Consider the following 18478-nt stretch of genomic DNA (forward strand, 5'->3'; position numbering starts at 1 on the left):
ATCTTACTTTAACCCATGGTTGTTTAATTAAAAATGTTTGTTTACTGGTTAAAGTGTTATTTTGACTTGTAAGCAATGAGATAACTCATCTAGAAAATGAAAGCTTACTGCACTGCAAGTTTTCCCAATTAATAATATGTTCCATGATATTAAAAAATTCACAAGGCTGGCCCTCCCTGGTGGCGCAGCGGGTTAAAGCACAGCACTGAGAATCTAAAAGCCGCTTCTGCATGAGTTCGATTCCCGCCTGCCCCGGAGGTGACCACATGGCGTGGCAGACCTCTCCTGGCCCGCCCGCTGCTCCCCTCAGCAGTGTGCTTCGTTGATCTGCCTGTTCTGTTCCCCGCTCTGTCTCTGGTGAAGCCTCTCGCCGCCCCTGAGCCTCTGGCCTGTACCCCAGTTCTGTATACACAAATAAATAAATCTTTAAAAAAAAAAAAAAAATTCACAAGGCTAAGTCACACTGTCACTGGAAGAAACCCAAGGCATGGTCACCATGGAATTTCTAATTCAGATTTCACAATATTCATATTTCATGTGAATACACAATTTGGAACCTTAAAGTAAAACCTAGGTTTTCTTTCAAAATGGCTACTATATTTTAATATTTGTACAGAGAAGTAACATATAGTACAAGTTGCCATATAAATGGATAAAAAACAAAAATTAGTTAACAACTTAGAACCAATCACTGAAGTGATGGAGCATGAAACAAATGACAAATGCCAAAAGTTGAGGGGAAATAAAAAGGATTTTCAAATTACATAAGCCTCTATCTTACAGATTCTAAAATGATTCCCAAAGAAGATATACTCCCTGTTCTACAACTGATACCACTGGAGTCACATGAGAGATGTGACAGCTAAAATTATCAACACTACCCTGGGAGTATTAAAAGCACTACACATTAATCACTCTATTAAATAAGAACAATAGTCCAGTGAGTCTTCAGGAGACCCATGTCAACTACAGAGGTAAACATAAACTCAAAGTGGAAGGTTGGGAAACAATCCTACAAGCAAACCGAACCATAGATAAAACAGGGGTAACCAAGTTTGTCAGCTCAAAGGGTAGCAAAAGACAGGGATTGATATATTATAGTAAAGAGAACAATATGTCACAAAGATATACTATCAAAACATATAAAATAACTATTAACAAAAATAAAAAAGCATCCTTGTGACATAACAGCAATAAGGAACTTTGATGTCCCAGCATTGTACCGAACAACCACAGTGAAAGTCAACATGGAAACAACACTTCAATGAGGAGCTGGGCCATGTAGGCTTAATAGACATTTATATGATACTGCACACACCTCTCCTCTACCCCAAACCTGAGGTAAAAATTCTTTTCAAGTGCACATAGAACAATCTTGAGGACAGACCATATGTTAGGTCACAAAACAAGTATCAATAGATTGAGAAAGATTGAAATCCTATCAGTCATCTTCTCTGATCACAATGGTATCACTAGAAATCAACCACAAAAAGGAGGAAAAGCTAAAATAAATAGAGAGTAAGCAACATGCTACTGAATGACTACTGGGGAAAAGAGAAATTAAAAAATACTGAAAAACAAAAATGAAGACAGGAGTAATTGAACCTCCAGGATGAAGCAAAAGCATTTCCAAGAGAGAAGTTTATAGCAAAATAGCTTTACACTTTAAGCATGAGGAAAAGGAGAACAAATGAGACCAAAAGCAGCCAGAATGAAGGAAATAATACAAACTAGAGCCAAAATTGATGAAATAGAAATAAAAAATATAGTACAACAAAGGCAATGAATCCAATGTTCTCTGATAAGAGAACCAACCTCTAGCTAGGCTAACTAGAAAAAAAGAGGAGAAAATTCTAATTAATAAAAGTCAAAAATGCAAGGGGAGGTATTACAATAGACATCCCAGACATATAAAAAAAGAAAATCACAAGATATTACTAATAGTCTCTGTCAATAAATTGGATAGTCTGGAAGAAATATACAAATTCTAAGAAGCATACAACTTTTCAAGACTGAATCAGGAAGGAATTTTAGAAAACTTGAATGGAAAAACCAAGAAAATTGAAATACTAGTCAAAAATGTCACCAAAAGTAAAAGCACAGGACCAGATGATTTTACTAGCATATTCTACCAAACCTATGAAGATGAACTAATACCTACCTTTCTCAAATGCTTCAAAAAACTGAAGATGAGGGAACACTTTCAAATATATCTTTACGGCCAATATTACTCTGATATCAAAAGAAGATGATGACAATACGAAAAAGAGAGAAAACTACAGATCAATATCCCTGAAGAACAAAGATACAAAATTCTTCAATAAAATCTTAGCAAATGGAGTTCAAAAATACATTAAAATGTTCATACGCCATGACCAAAAGCGGGATTTATTCCAGAGGTGTAAATCTATTCAATATCCACAAATCAATCAGGGTAATTCACTATATCAACAAAAGGAAAGGTAAGAATCATGATCATATCAATAGACACAGAGAAAGCACTGGACAAGATAAAACTCTCAATAAGAGTAGAAGAAACACACTTCATAAAATCGATCATATATGACAAACCCACAGCTAATATACTCAGTGAAAACTGGAAACTTTTTCTTCAAGATCACGCACAACGCCAGAGTATCTACTTTCAGTACTACTATTCAACACAGTTTCGGAAATCCGAGCTGGAGAAAGATATAAAAGGAATCAAGTTGAATGAGAAGTACAACTATCACTGTTTTGCAGATGATGTGCTAATATACAAAGAAAACTAAAATTATACTAAAGCTATTAGAAGCAATAAATCAGGACATTAAATGTCAGGTTACAAAATCAATATATAAAAATCACATTTCTCTACAGAAACAATGAACTAAAAGAGGAAGAAACCAAGAAAACAGCTGAATTTTACAATTACATCAAAAAGAATCAAATACCTAGGAGTTATCAAAGGAGGTGAAAAGACCTGCATAATGAAAATAGACACTGTTAAGAGAAATAGACACAAAGATATGGAAAAAGAGAGAAAACTACAGATCAATATCCCTGAAGAACAAAGATACAAAATTCTTCAATAAAATCTTAGCAAATGGAGTTCAAAAATACATTAAATACAAATCTCCTTGCTCACTGACTGAAACAATAACTGTTATAATGACCATCATGCCCAAAGGGTATGCAGATCCAATGCAAACCCTATTAAAGTTTCAGTGGCATTCTTCGAAGAAATAGAACCAACATTATTGAAATTTATATGTAAGTAATCACAAAAGACCCAAAATAGCCAAAGCAATCCTGATAAAAATGATCAGAAATCAAGGGATGATGTCCCTAGCCTTCAAACTGTACTACAAAGCTATAATAATCTAATTAGTATGGTCTCATAATAAAATAGACACTTAGACTAGAATTAGAATCCGGAAATAAACTCATATTTATATGAATAGTTAATTTATAATAATAGAGCCAAGATAAGACAATGGAAAAGAAAGGCTTTCAGCTAATGATGCTGAGAAAATGGGATAACTACACAAAAAAGAATGAAACTAGACCAGTGTCTCACAGCACATACAAACAAAACAAAATGGATTAGTGATTTGGGTGTAAGAACTGAAGCCATAAAATACATAGTTAAAAGAAAAAGTAATTAAAACACTCTGTGACATTGATTTCAGTGATGTCACAGGAGACAGAGCTACAAAGACAAGGAAAACAAAAACATAAATAAACAAATGGGACTACATCACTAAAAAGCTTTTCAGTGAAAGAAATTACCATTAAAGTGAAAATAGACCCTACAGAATGAGACAAAGTATTTGCATATGACGCAACTGACAAATAGCTAAAAAATCTAAGATCTACAAAATACTAATATTATTTAACAACTAGGAAACCATAAAAATCAAAAAATGGGCACAGGAGCTAAACAAACATGTCTCCAAAGAAGATATATAGATAGCCAATAGGCACATGAAAAAATGTTGATCATCAGAGAAATACAAATCAAAACCATAGTGAGGTAACACCTCCCTCCTGCCTATATCAAAAAGATCTGAAACAAGTGTTTACAAAGGTAGGGAATAAAAAAAAATCTTTATAACTGTTGATGGGCATACAGACTGGTTTGGCTCCTATGGAAAACAATATGAAGTTGCTCAAAATATTGAAAATTCAGTTACCATGTGATCCAGCAATTACACTCTTAGGTATCTATATGAAGAACACTAATTTGAGAGCACATATACACTATGTTCACTGCAGCACTGTTGAGAATAGCCAAGTTATCAAAACAACCTAAGTCCTCAAGACTGATAAATGGATTAAGGGGCTGTGGCATATATGCACATCTTTTGAAAAAAGATGAAATCTTGCCATTGATGACAACATGGATGGAACTGGAGGGAATTATGTAAGCCAACTAAGTCAGATAAAAGACAAATACCAGATGAGTTCACCCAATGTGGTATACAAAGAAACAAAACTAATGAACAGACAAAATAAACTACAACAAACGTAGAAGTCTGACTGCAGAACTGACATTACCAGTGGGGAAGAGGCGGGGGGGGGGGAGAGGGGCCCAGTGGGCTTTGGTGGAGAATTACTGGTGCTTTGGTGGTGGATGTAGTGTAAGTATCATGTATCTAAAGAGGTATGAAATTAATACCTCTGGAATAGTGTTGCAAATCAATGTTGCCTTAATAAAAGAAAAATCAAAATTTAATATTAACACCTATAGATGAAGTTAGTGGGTCTTTATTGTCATACACTTCACTGGTGTTCCTGAAAGAGTCACATTAGGAGCCTTAGAAGCAATCATTGCTGTGTGCTTGGTAAAAGGTGGTTCTATCTACTAGAGAAGAAGGCACAGTGTCTCTAACTCTTACTGGTAGCATGCAAAGTCAGCAAGTAAACTAAAATTGGTTTTGCAAACTTCTATGATTATTAGCAGAATCAGTTTTTCTCCCTTCTTCAAGACAGTTTCAGAAGAAGTTGTGTTTTGCACTCAGTATGAAAGGTTGAGCACTTAGGAGAAGCATCAGGAGCTGTTATTAAAGAAGGATTCCCCATCTTATGCTTACTCTGGTATGCACACTCACTAAAGCAATGGGTGAATTGCACATGTTATTAAATTATTATTTCTCCCTTTATGAGTATATAAGTTAAATATACATAGGATATAATATTTTTTTTACTCTCTGTAAGTCCTTCTAAAATTTATGTCTTGATGACATGACCCAATAAACACATGCTATGTCCACAGATTGCACCCCCATAGTGCTATAATAAGGCACTGTTTAATTTAACAACTATAGTCAATTCTCATTATTGTCATTATTGGTATGAACTAAATGCTTGCCCAAATGCATACACTGAAACCTAATTTCCAATGTGATAGTGATTGGAGATGGGGCCTGTGGGAGGTGATTAGGTCATGAAAGTGGAGCCTTCAGAAATGGAATAAGAATCCTTATAAAGAGACCACAGAGGTTCTTTCCCACATATACACAACAGCAAGATGACAACTATCTATGAACCCAGAAGCAAGTCCAAGTCCACACACCTTGGTTTTAGACTTCCCACTTTTAACTGTGAGAAATAAGTGTTGTATAAGTCACTCCATCAGTGGTATTGTTTTAATAGCAGCACAAACAGACTAAGACAGTTCTGTTCTATAAAGTTACTATGAAAATTGAAATTAGTATATACAAATCCTTGTTGCTACAGGAAATTCAGGATTTGGTTCTTTAGCAAGAGTAACCACATTTTCATCAGCCAATCAACACATAAACTTCTTTATTGTGTGTGTCTGTTTTTAAGGCACCTTATATAATATAGATAGTGGTGAGCCACACACATTGAACTCATGATCACTAGCACTGTAACTTATACCTGAACAAACCATCTCCATATATCATGTCACTGCCTCATAAACTTAGCAACTGTAGATAGCACATCAGCATTATTATACATAGAGGCCTCTTTAAACAGCAAAATCGTCAACAAAAAACACAAAAATATTAAAAATAGTTAAACAGATGGTAAAAGAACACTTGTTTAGTATGAGCTGAAACAAGAAGGAAGATCATCGTGCATTTACTCTTAAGCAGGACTAAGTGTACTGGGCCACTCCAATCTGCCATTCTGCATGTGTTTGTGAAATACTGGTTTTAGGCGACAAATAAAATTTTATGAGTTAGGATTCAGAAATAGGGAATCCATAAATCATGAGCATCAACTGTATTAAGATCATGTAAGTCAACTCCCCCAGGCTCATTATAACTTTAATTCTCCCATTGCAAAGTCAGTAGTAGTCTACACATCACATGTCATGGACCTGGATTCTCAGCAACAAATGCCGGTTGGCATGCTCCAGCTTCTTCTGTCGGTTTTCAAGCTCTTTTGCACGTTGCTGTTCTCGTTGCAACTTTCGGATATAATCCACAGATGCTTTCAAAATGGTTCCCTTGTTCCAGCGCATGTCTCTGTAATGAAGATGAGAAGAACCACACTTTTTTGGGGGGGATGGGAACACAATGAAAATTTAGTGTTCAGAGAATACAATTTCTGAAACTGTGTTAACAATTATAAGTTGAAAATAGCTATCACTAGTTGAATGTTTACCATGTGTTTAATACTGCCTACCACTTTTAATATTTAATCTTGCTTAATCCAGACAAGCACCTTAAAAGGGAGGGAAGTTGTATGTACATTGACTTTGGGCATATTCAATTTGTCCCAGATCACAGAGCGAACATAAGGGGGAGTCAGGATTTAACTTTAGAACTGTTGGTAACAATGTCAATATTCTTAAATATGGCATTAAGTAGCTGCAGATTTCTAAGACTAATAAAGTTAACTTACTCAAAATAAATTATGGTAAAAAAAATACCACATGAGAAACCACTTCCTGATTGTGTATGGCATAAAATTTTCACTCTAGAAGTTTATTATGAATTTTTATGTTCCTGTTATCTAACTTCTTTTTGTCTTGATTCCCTCATTTAAAATAGTGATATTCCAGAGGACCAGCCTCCTGGGTATGTTACTGGAATAAAATGAGACATTTTTACATGAATGCACTGTGAAAAGTTTAGTTTTATAAAGTAAGTAGGTACTAATAACATCCCTACTTTACAAATTGATGTTAGGGCACAGGGGGATTAAATAATTTATCCCACAGCTAGAAAGTGGCAGAACCAGGAATCTTAAGAGAATCTAGTTTCAGACTCCATGTTCTAAACCACTGTGTCATTCTTCTTTTGATGTTACTGAGTCCTCAGAGCAGACTAGTAAAGAATATATTCTCTCTCTCTCTCACTCTCATGCACATACACACACACTCCATTTTTTAAAAAAAAAGATGAGACAAAGGAAGCACAAGAATTCAAGTAATTTTGCCAAGGTCAGACATCCAGTAAGAGGCTATTTTGGAATTCAAACCCAGGCAGCTTGAGTTTGATGCTTTTCAGATGTTAATCAATGTAATTTTAATCTACTTATATGAGAAAATTAAGAGCACCATTAAAATATAAGTAAAAGTGAGCTGAAATATTTAGAGCACTCAAGAAAAATAATTAAGGAAATTTCTATAGTGCTTTAAATTAATCTGAACACTTTTGTAGACAATATTATTGATAAAGGCAGTGATGAAAACAAAGATATTTTAATGTATGGAAACCTTCCTTCTTCATAATCTATAGTTATTAAAGCAGATCGGAAGTATCAGGTGGGATATGTGAATGGGAAGCCATTAAAATAAGGCACCAAGTAATTGATCCTCATATGGATTAGATGAAGAACAAAACAGAAGCCCTCCCATGAGAGGCAGGTACAGCCCCTTGAGGGTTCCCTGGGGTTGGCTCCTGAAGTCTGCGCACCAAAGATGGCAACCCAGGGAGGTGTTCTGAGATACCAAGCAAGCACAGAACAACTTGCTAAGAACAAGGTAGCAGAAACTTTAACAGCAAGAGAAATGTTAATTGTTAATTTAAATATTAAAAAGAGATGTCTTAACCAGTCATTAAAGTGAGAAATCAGTATTGAAACATGGGCACAACTACTCAGTTTATAAAACGTGACTACTTCATCTAATTATTTTGGGTTTTGATTTCTTGTAAGAACCAATCAATTCATTATGCTTCTGGGTCTGAAGGAAGGGTTTTCAAACTTTTGCTCTGCTGCTGCAATCAGAGGGAGTCCTTTTTTTCACACAGATGTGTACATAAATCCCAATATATAAACCATCACAAGCAGATCTATTCTGGGGGATGTGGGGGCTCTGAGATCAACACTGATCAGCCAGATGGTGTCTCTATTAGCTCAGGCCCCTTTCAGAAACCTAGTATGAGGGAAAACCATCATAATAGATTAGCCTATTTTATCTAAAAACAATGCCTACAATTAAAGATCATTATCTGTTCAGATTATAAACATGCAAGTATTCTAATGCAATGGAGAAAGCAGATATGCAAATAGAAGCTTTCACTGCAGTCCCATAATTTTATAATATGTTGCTAAAGAGATTCACAAGCTACAGTTTAAAAGAATATGCTAAAAAGTGAAAGCTGATAAAGAACAGGAAAATGGGAATTCAATTTCAACTATCATGCAAGACTGACTATAGGAAATGAAGGTCACAGCCCCTTAGTAGGATAAATTTGTGCTGCAGAACTGAGAATTTGAATGTTTGAGTTTCAAAATGGCTTTCCTTGAAAGCTGGAAAGCAAAATGTTGAAGATGGAAATTGTACTTGAACATTCATCAAAACCACCTCACAATGGGCAATGGTTTTATTTTATTTTGTCACAAATTCCCTGACAATAATGTGAATAGCAAATTTAATAAGCCCTGCATGAATAATGCTTGATTTCATCTTTACATTTTATTAGGTAGCTAAAAGGTCATATGCAAAGGCTAATTTCATAGAATGCCGATGGGAGTCATTAAAATGTATATGTTCTCTGGTCCCTTACTTCAAATGGGCCAATTTCTAATGGGTAAAAATTGTGTATTTGTTGTCCTATTTGCTGACGTTGCGAGCAGGAAGTTATCTTTATGACTGTTACCTCTGAAAGGAGATGGAGAGAAGAGACAATGAAAGTTGAAATCCAAAGTAGCTGACTTGTAAGACATATAAAGGTTAACCAAGTTTTTTTAAAAAGAAAATTGACCTTTGTCGAAAATTGTTAAACTTGAAGTTTCTAATACCAGTTCTCAGTGCCTATAGATACTGTATGCAAATCTTGCATTAATAGCTACTGAAATCTCTATATTGCATAAACTATTAAAATAATTTTCTAGCAGATCCATATTTATCACCAAGGATTCTCAGATTTCAGAAAGCCATCTCCTCATACCCAATTTGGTTTATTTCTTTCAAAATTTCAGTTTGATGTGATTAACCCAAACAAAGGCTTAAGAAATATTTAGGAATAAAACCAAAGGGAGTGAGAAGACTTCTTTACTCTGGGTTTTATACTGGGCACTTTTTGCAACATATGAAAAAACATTAAGGTCTGAAAAAATATATGATGCAGATTAACATGCAATTGTACTCACGGATCATTTGACTTGGGAATCAAAGTACCTAGTTCTTTAATGCGGTCATTTATGTTAAATCTTCTTCTTCGTTCAACTTCAAGAAAAGAGAACAGAAAAGGCTATTAGTAACAGACCCACATATGCATTCAGCAAATCTCATTAAAGGCATGTGTGTATTAAACTTCACTAGGTTGGGACAATGTAAATCTGAACTGTATTTTCCCATTATTAGCATGTTTTTGGTATCAAGGTTAAAGTCCTTGAAAAAAATGTACCTTTGTACAGAACTTTGCCATTTACAAAACCTGAGCTATACAATTTCTAACTTAATGCTATAACAATCCTAAAATTAGAATATCTATCCTCACTTACAAATGTCAAAACCACCTGCAGATAGACTATTAAGGGATTGGCAAGAACGCTCAGAAATAAGTGAGGAACAGTCTGAATTCAACCTTGATCCTCTAGACTGATGCACAGCAAACTTTCTGTAAAGGGCCAGAGAGTGAGTACTTTTTGGCCCAAGCAGCAAAAATGAAGAGATTATAGAGGTACCTACATAATAAGAGAGAAAACAGATTTTCTATAAAATCAAACTGTAGTATCAGCTGTATGTAATTTTACTCCTAAAAATCACTGGATGCCAAAATTGGGATTTTACATAATTTACACACATGTAAACATAATATTCTCTTAATTTTTAAACCAGTTAATATAAAAAACATTTTAGTCCATAGTCCATGCAAAATGCTTCTCTAGTCCAGTGCTGACCAATAGAAACATAATGCAAGTTATATAATTTAAAAATTTCTAGTAGCCACATCATCAAAGTAAGAAAAAAAAACAGATAAAATGAACTTCCATATTTTATTAGACTCAAGATGTCCAAAATATTATCATTTCAATATGTAACCAACATAATTTATGAATTAGACATTTAACATCCTTTTTATTCTTTTCAAAATCCAGTGCATATTTCAGGTTTAAGCATTTAACAACTTGGTCCAGTCATATTTTAAGTGCCCAATAAGCACTTGAAATTGCTCTGGTACTTGATAGTACAATAATAGATGTTTGGTCAAACATCTTTAACTATAACATGCATCCTAACAGCATTCCTATTTTATTAGACCAATTGAATGTTCAACTAAATTATCATGGTTTTAGGGGAAGGTAAAACATAAAGCATAGGAGTTAATACGTGTTTCTAATTTACTTGGTCTGTCAAATAATTGCCAGATAACATAAAGACAAGTAAATTGAATTAAAATTAATGTTTAACTTTAAACATATAACCTAATAGAGATTATAATTGACCCACTAACATTCTATACACTTAGATAAATTATCTTATGCATTTTTCTTAGCTGAGTGATTATTTCCATGATTAAATCAAATCTCATATTATGTTAGCATTAGATTTTTACAAAGTACAAATAGAATGTGATACTCATTGGTTTTGAAAGATATATTTTTAGATTTCTAATCCTCTAGCTAACCTTTTCCAAAACTTGGGCATCTGGCATGTTTTCTTACTTTTCCAACCACATAACTGTGTCACAGCTGAAATGGGAACTGGGAAGAAATAACTATTAAAAAGAAAAACTCGCCCTCTCTAGGACCCAGCAATTCCATTTCTAGTACCTGAAGCAAATTCTCTTTTATGCAAAAAGGCCTGCAAGCAAATGTTCACTCTGATATTGCTTATAACAGGGAGAATCTGGAAACAACATCAATACTTAGCAGTAGGAGGATTATTAAATATCACTCTGTAGAATAATATGCAACAGTTGTTTAGAAATAGATATATCTATGTCAGTAGCAGCAAAGGTCTTCAGGACATAAGTTGAATAAAAACAGCTCCTACCAAAAGCATATGGGCAATATGACACTGCTTAAAAAAAATACACAAAGCAATGCTATTTATTTTCTGTGTGCATGTCTATGTGTGTGTTCTTAATACAAAGAGCTTGGGAAGATACACAGGAGAATGAAAGAAAATAGGAATTTTTTCTGGGGATGTGTGGTAAAGTCTGGCCTTATTATATCTTTCTTTGTTTTGGTAAGAACCAACATTTATATATAACTCACACTCTTATAAATAAGCTTAGCAAAAGAGAACAGGCGACTATGAAATGAGAAGTTCATTAACACTGAAATGACTACCTGCTTCCAACACCAACCCTCCACCTTTTTACTGTGCAGCCTCCCTTACTTGTTTATGAAGCAAATATAAGTTTTCATAGGAAAAGATTATAAAGATTCAATCATGAGTGAATTAAACATGCAAAAATATAACTAAATGTTAAAAGATTTTATTTTCCTGCCCTCCCTGGTGGCGCAGTGGGTTAAAGCACAGCAGTAGGAAGCTAAAGCCAATTAAGCATGAGTTCGATCCCTGCCTGCCCCAGAGGTGACCACATGGCGCTGTAGACCTCTCCTGACCCGCCTGCTGCTTCCCTCAGCAGTGTACTTCGTTGATCTGCCTGTTCAGCTCCCCACTCTGTCTCAGATGAAGTGTCTCATTGCCCCCACACCTCTGGCCTGTACCCCAGTTCTGCATTCATAAATAAATATTTAAATTTTTTTTCCCCCCACAGATCAGGTCAGAAATTTGGGCAACTATTTCACTCTTCTCCTCCCCTCCAGCTCTGCTGCATTTTTTTTTTTTTCCTTTCAAATCTCACAGGAGAAGGTGAGCCATAATCCCCTTTTGTTAATAAGTTCCAGTGTGAGCAACACTTATAATTGGGTAGTTGGGGATCAAGTCTCCCTCTTACCAAAAAGGGGGAAAAAGTCATTGAAAACAAGTAATGAACAACAAGTATCTGAAAAATGTTCAATTTAATTTGAAGTAAAATATGGGACAAATATAAACTTTAATTTCTCTGAAAAACACTTGGTCTTTTTGTAAAATGTACCTTTAGCAATTATAGTAATCAATTTCTCTCCAAAATTTTCACAAAACTTTTAACATATGGGGGCATATCAACTCCAATATCAAATATCATAAACATAAAACCAACTTACTCAAATTATGATTGTCCTTTTTTTGCCTCTCTTTAGCCAAGGCTCTTGCTTCAGACTCTGTGGGAAAAATACACGCTGTGCACGTGAATGAAGTAATTAGAAATTGGAACTGTTCAAGGTACACATTCAAAACATTCTTCTAAACATCAGGATGTTTATCTGACTTGATTCTCATTAAAAATAGGGTTTTAAAATTAAGAGTTATAATCAGTTTGCATTTTTTTCAAAAGCAATTTATATAAATTAAATGCAAAAAAAATCAAAATGGAAGACCAGCAATAAAGACACATGACAGAATGCTGATACACTGGAACAAACAAGAGAAAAATAAATAGCTAGAAAACGATGGAAAATCTGCTGTAGATACTCCATTTTCAGAAGTCAGATATTCTTTAACTGATTCATGGAAGTGGACTCATTTTTTCAGAAATTGAAGCGAGGTTCCATCAGAACTTGCCAGAATGCAATTATTTGGGAGCAACTATTTACTAATCTGATAAAACAAAAACAGGCCATGTACAGTGGCATTTGGAGATAACTCCATTTGAAAAGGTCTGTTTGCACAGCAACTCTTGTGAGATCTCTATGTTAAATTATTTTTATTTTATAGCAAAAAAAACAAAAGCAAAATCATTGGCTGACTAATCCTGAATTCAGGAACTTCTGTATTTTTTTCAGCTGTGATATCTGAAATATTATATTGCCATCATTTTGGATTTTTCCTCAAAACATATTTTTACTTATTGTAAAAGCATCTTTTACAGTCACTGAAACATATATACTATATATATAAATGTAGTTATTTACACATACATATATGTGTATAATTTTCTATATATCTTTTTATGACAGAAGCATGGCACACAGCTTTTACTTGAACACCCTCCATTTCAATGATCTTTTCACTTTTTTTTTTTTTTTTAGGAAACATAATTTAAACTCCACTTTTCACTCAAGTAGCAAAAATTTTATTCTCATCACCCTAACAACATTATTTAATACAGATCTCATTGGACAACACTTTCTAAGGCTTCTCTGTAATTTTCTTTCTTAGTATTGTAACTACATATTTGTTGGCTTTCAATGGTTTCTGTTCATTCAATAATAAAAATTTAAAACAATTTAAAAAAAAAGTCTTTTTTCTTGTCACAATTTGACAAATTGTTTAAAAAAAAAATCCCTTGAGGGCCCTCCCTAGTGGCGCAGTGGGTTAAAGCACTGCCCTAAGAAGCTTAAGCCACTTCCGCATGAGTTCGATCCCCGCTTGCCCCGGAGGTGATCCACATGGCTCGGCAGACCTCTCCTGACCCGCCCGCTGCTCCCCTCAGCAGTGTACTTCGTCGATCTGCCTGTTCTGCTCTCCACTCTGTCTCTGGTGAATCCTCTCACCCTCCACATCTCTGGCCTGTACCCCGGTTCTGTATAAAAAAATCTTTAAAAAAAAAAAAATCCCCTGAACTGAACAGGCACCAAATCTACATTCCTAGAGCATTAAACAAAATGGCAAAATAGGTCATTTCACATTTTCTCAAGAACACATAATATCTACTGCATTGGTCATAATTTATTTATTTTTCTACATGTAGTTAATTTGCACTTGACTTAGCAAAAATAACAAGAGTCATCTGTAGATAAATGATTGCCTTATGTCAACAGTAGTGTGTCAAATGAAAATTCAGACAAGATACTCAAACTGAATCACCTAGGGGCTTGGCAAATAATATCAATATTGGGTGGAGACATTTTACTATTGGCAGTGCTTCTTACAACCCCCATCCCAAAGGGAAGGAACCCCAGTCAAAGACATGACAGTGGGTTCCATGGGGGTAATGGTAGCCCTAATTTCCAGTACTCATGATATACTTGAAACCAGGATTTTCCACCCTAAATCCTCCATCTTAAATTACAGTTCAATGTTCAATCAATGTATACTTAATAAGGTATGTCCAAGAAATGAAAGTCCTTTGAAAGTCATATTTTGATAAGTTTGTTTATCAGAGAGTTAAGAGAAAAATATTCAGTAAGAGGACCCTCCCTGGTGGTGCAATGGGTTAAAGTGCAGCACTGCGAAGCACGACTTCTGTGGTGCAGATTCGATCCCCAGCCTGGGAGGTGACCTCATGGCAGTGCAGACCTCTCCTTTCTTCCCTGCTGCTCCCCTCGGCAGTGTGCTTCATTGATCTGCGTGCTCTGTCCCCCACTCTGTCTTTGGTGAATCCTCTCACACCCCTGTACCTCTCTCTGGCCTGTACCCACAGTTCTATATATATAAATAATAAATAAATATTTTTAAAAAATACATAGCAAAAGGCACATTTCTTGGTATTTACCTGTGAGCTCCCTTTTGATGTTTGGAAGGTTCGCTGGACAGGAGTTGCTAATGGTGAGACCTGGGGGAGGCATGCCTTGGTTGCCATAAAGGTCAATCAAATTTCCAGAGACAGGTAACTAGAGAGAGAAAAACAGTAATGCAATGGATGGTTAAACAATTGTTAAGCAATTAAGATTACATCCACATCCTATTTCAGATTTTATTTAAGGGAAACTGATGTAAAAATTCATTTTTTAAATAAGAAAACATAAGATTTACCTCTCATTCATTCACAGATATATAGGCTCTATAGCTAGTTCCCTTTGAGAAAAAAAAAGGACCCAGAATCTCATGCTCATGAAGTATTTATACTCCTGAAGTGATGAAGTTGTTTTGAGGACAATGGATGACATGGCAAGTATCATGGTAAAGCCCCCCAATCTAATAGTATGTACAGAAGTTCAGTAAATACCAGTTATTTTGTAAAATTAGCATTCTGTGGAATGACCTTTTTCACCATATTGCATATATTTCATCAGTAAATTTTCTTCCTTCTCTCTCTTGCTTGTTTTCTTTCTTTTCTTTTCTCTTTTTTTTTTTTTTTTTGAGAAAAATCAATGAAAAGGACTTTCTATTGAAAAATAAATGGTTTCCTTACGGCTAAAGAAAACTTTTCCCTGAAATTGAAATTTTCTCAAGTATCCACAAGAGGGAGCTCACTGACTTTATTAGAACAAACATTCACACTGAAAGGAAAAAAAAAAAAAAAAGATAATGATGTAGTCTTCCCAACTAGCTAGCTTGTGGTTCTCTCTGGCCCTGGTCTGAATATTTGGAAGTTGTAAACTTATTTCCTAACATTTGTTTCCTTTTATTGTACATATATACCCCTATAATTCGCTGCAGGTATTCAGTGTATCTGTTTGGCAGACATTTCCTCCTCTCTAAAATAAAGTACTAATTTTAACTACAGAAAATAGGTAAGTGGCTTCAATACTTCCACTGTAGGGCTTTCCATTTTTTCCAAATTCATATATTCTTACAATTGTTATTACTGGTTAAGACTATGCCACTTACCCTGAGAATAGTAAATTTAGGTAACATTTAAATATGACAATGTTGAGAGGCTAGGAAATAACTATTAACTATTGTATTGAAATGTAGCACCTTTCATTATTTCAGAGGGCATTAACACACTATGAAATAAAATATACCATGGAATAAAGGTGATTTTGAAACACATTTCAAGGTTCTCTAGCTAAGAGGTAAATAGTGACTTTGACTATCAGCTATCATTTCACAAACATTATTTTTGAAATAAGTTACCTTTTCAGTGTTCAGTTTTATTCTTTATCAATTAAACAAAGATTCAGTGTTTCAATACAGCATTGTAAACAATTAGAGCATCAAAACTTACAAAGTTACTATGATATCTGACAACTCCTTTGAATTTTAAAACCTCTCTCCCTATTTTATGGAGTTTTAAACCTTAGGAGAAATAATAGATATTAAATGAATCAAGAATATGATGTTAAAATGCAGGGCAACAAGTCAAATAAAAAAATTACTCTCGAATTCTAGAAATATAAATTATGTAGATTTTCTCAAGCAAATGGTATGCAAAGCAAATTGTGTTGAAATTTGGTAAAGAACAATCAGCAAGTACAGCTAGTTTGACAAAAAAAGAATCAGTCATTAATAGACCTACATTGAACAGGTAACACATTAAAGCTTCTTTGGACCAGAACCGTATTTTTTAACCATATTCAAAAGGAAAATTATGTACAGACATAAAGTTAATAAATGAAGATGCACTGACACAAAGATAACAAGAGAGGGTTAGAGAACCAAAAATTGAAGTAGAGGCAAACACACAAGGAGCGAGGTAGAAACAGAAAAAGGTGTATGTTTGCACAGATGGGGAGAGAGATGGAAAGACAGAAGGGCAGACAAAAAGAGTAGGAGAGACACAGGGCAGGACTTGGAGGAGATCCAGAGATAAGTAGGTTGGGTAGAAAACCAAGATCACTGATTGCATGGATGGACAGCAGTGCCTACCAAGAAAAGAGGGGAATTAAAACTTCTGCAACACGATGCCTTATCAGACATTTCACTTGAGGTCTGACATCATTATTTCTACTTGAAAAAGCAGTTTGGAATCCTCTATCTAGTCCTCAAAAAGATTTCTCACATCAGCTGCTTTTTCAATACTTGCTGATTAGGAGAGGGAAGCATACAGCCTGTCAGAATACTGTGCTGGGGATAATTTAATTTTGTGGGTGCCAACTCTGGACCAGCCACAGAATAGAAAAGTCACTTTCTTGCTATTTCTGAACAGAGTTTTTTGGTAGAAAGCTTATGGTTGTGTTAACAGCACTACTGCTATTGATATTAACCAGTTAGAAACTTTTATTAACCTTCAACTAGATCTGAGCAAGAGGAAACTCAGTCGCTCACTAGCCAAATGTGGTACTTAAATTTAGAGTACAATCGTGCAGCAACTGTCATCCTATACTAAAGAGTCAGGACATCCAGGTTAGAATCCTGCCTCACTATGGCTCCTCTCTATAAAATTACCCAATTTGAGGTGTGGTATTCTCTCCCTCTACAAGTAGCAATCATATCACATATGGCACAGTCTTGTAAGAACTAAATGAGCTTCAGTAGCTGCTACTTAAGTAATTGGTAAGCTGGTAATATTAGAAATACATTTTTCTATCAAGTACTATATTGGACAAAGTAACTTTGATCAAGAAATTAACCTGTTAATTACCAAGTATCCCATAAAATGTCACCAATGTTAAGGGACTGAAATGCAGTGCTAAACATAGAAAGCAGGGGGCTGCAGGGTTGAAATGACCTCTCATCCCACATCTGGCTCCTGCATTGATTTTGTCTCCCAGGGATATCTGTCAGTGACTAGATAATGGTTGTCACAACTGATATGGAGAGGGTTACTACAGGCATCTAGTGATGCTGCTAAATTTCCTATAATGCACAGGAAAGTCCCATACAAAAATTCACCTATTTTATATGTCAAAAGTGTAAGGGTTGAGAGATCCATCCTAAACCGTGGTTTTTGTTCTCATTATTAGTGATTTTATTTGTTGAAGCTACTAAAAGGAAGGTTGATTAAAATAAGTCTCTTGGCCATGAATATTTGAGGAAAGATTCTGTGTTTCCTCTTCCAGGTCAGAAAAACTCTCAGTTCCTATCATAATTAGGTCAAAACACCTTTGGATCTAAGGAAAGAGATCCAGGATGTGATGTGTCTTTCTTGGGTGTTTATCAGCACATTAAGCTGAGGGGCAAGATTTCATTTTCAGTGTACAAGTTACACAGTGGCCAGATGAAAAGCCATACTCTAACTGGGATAAATGATGGGAAGCAGATGAGCCCTAAACTTGATCTGAATAGAGTTCTTCAAAGTCCTGCTCTACCAAAAATGAATATTTTCCCAAGTAAATAATAATTGTAAAATATTATTTTCTTCTATCTGGATGGTCTCCCTCTCTGAATATCAATTGAACACTGTTAGCACAAGTAAGCTGGGACTTTTATGCTTTGTTTGCAATGGTACAAGAGGGCCCTTGTCCTCTC

General features: G+C 35.0%; 1 protein-coding gene across 3 annotated transcripts in view; it reads right to left on the minus strand.

Moving 5' to 3' along the window:
* The window catches only part of MITF (microphthalmia-associated transcription factor), a 200513-nt gene that overhangs the window by 2763 nt on the left and 179272 nt on the right, over positions 1-18478 (minus strand). For 2 of the 3 annotated variants that reach the window (XM_004675981.2, XM_004675982.2), the window contains exons 6-9: positions 14898-15015; positions 12568-12624; positions 9556-9631; positions 6332-6479 (exon numbers count right to left, since the gene is read on the minus strand). In XM_004675981.2, coding sequence (XP_004676038.1) covers positions 6332-6479; positions 9556-9631; positions 12568-12624; positions 14898-15015 — 399 coding nt within the window. Of the gene's footprint in view, positions 1-6331; positions 6480-9555; positions 9632-12567; positions 12643-14897; positions 15016-18478 lie in introns of all 3 variants that reach the window. The other variant, XM_004675980.2, reaches the window with a different exon arrangement.

The sequence above is a fragment of the Condylura cristata genome, unplaced genomic scaffold (assembly GCF_000260355.1).
Source record: "Condylura cristata isolate star-nosed mole 26May11 unplaced genomic scaffold, ConCri1.0 scaffold00004, whole genome shotgun sequence".
NCBI lineage: Eukaryota > Metazoa > Chordata > Mammalia > Eulipotyphla > Talpidae > Condylura > Condylura cristata.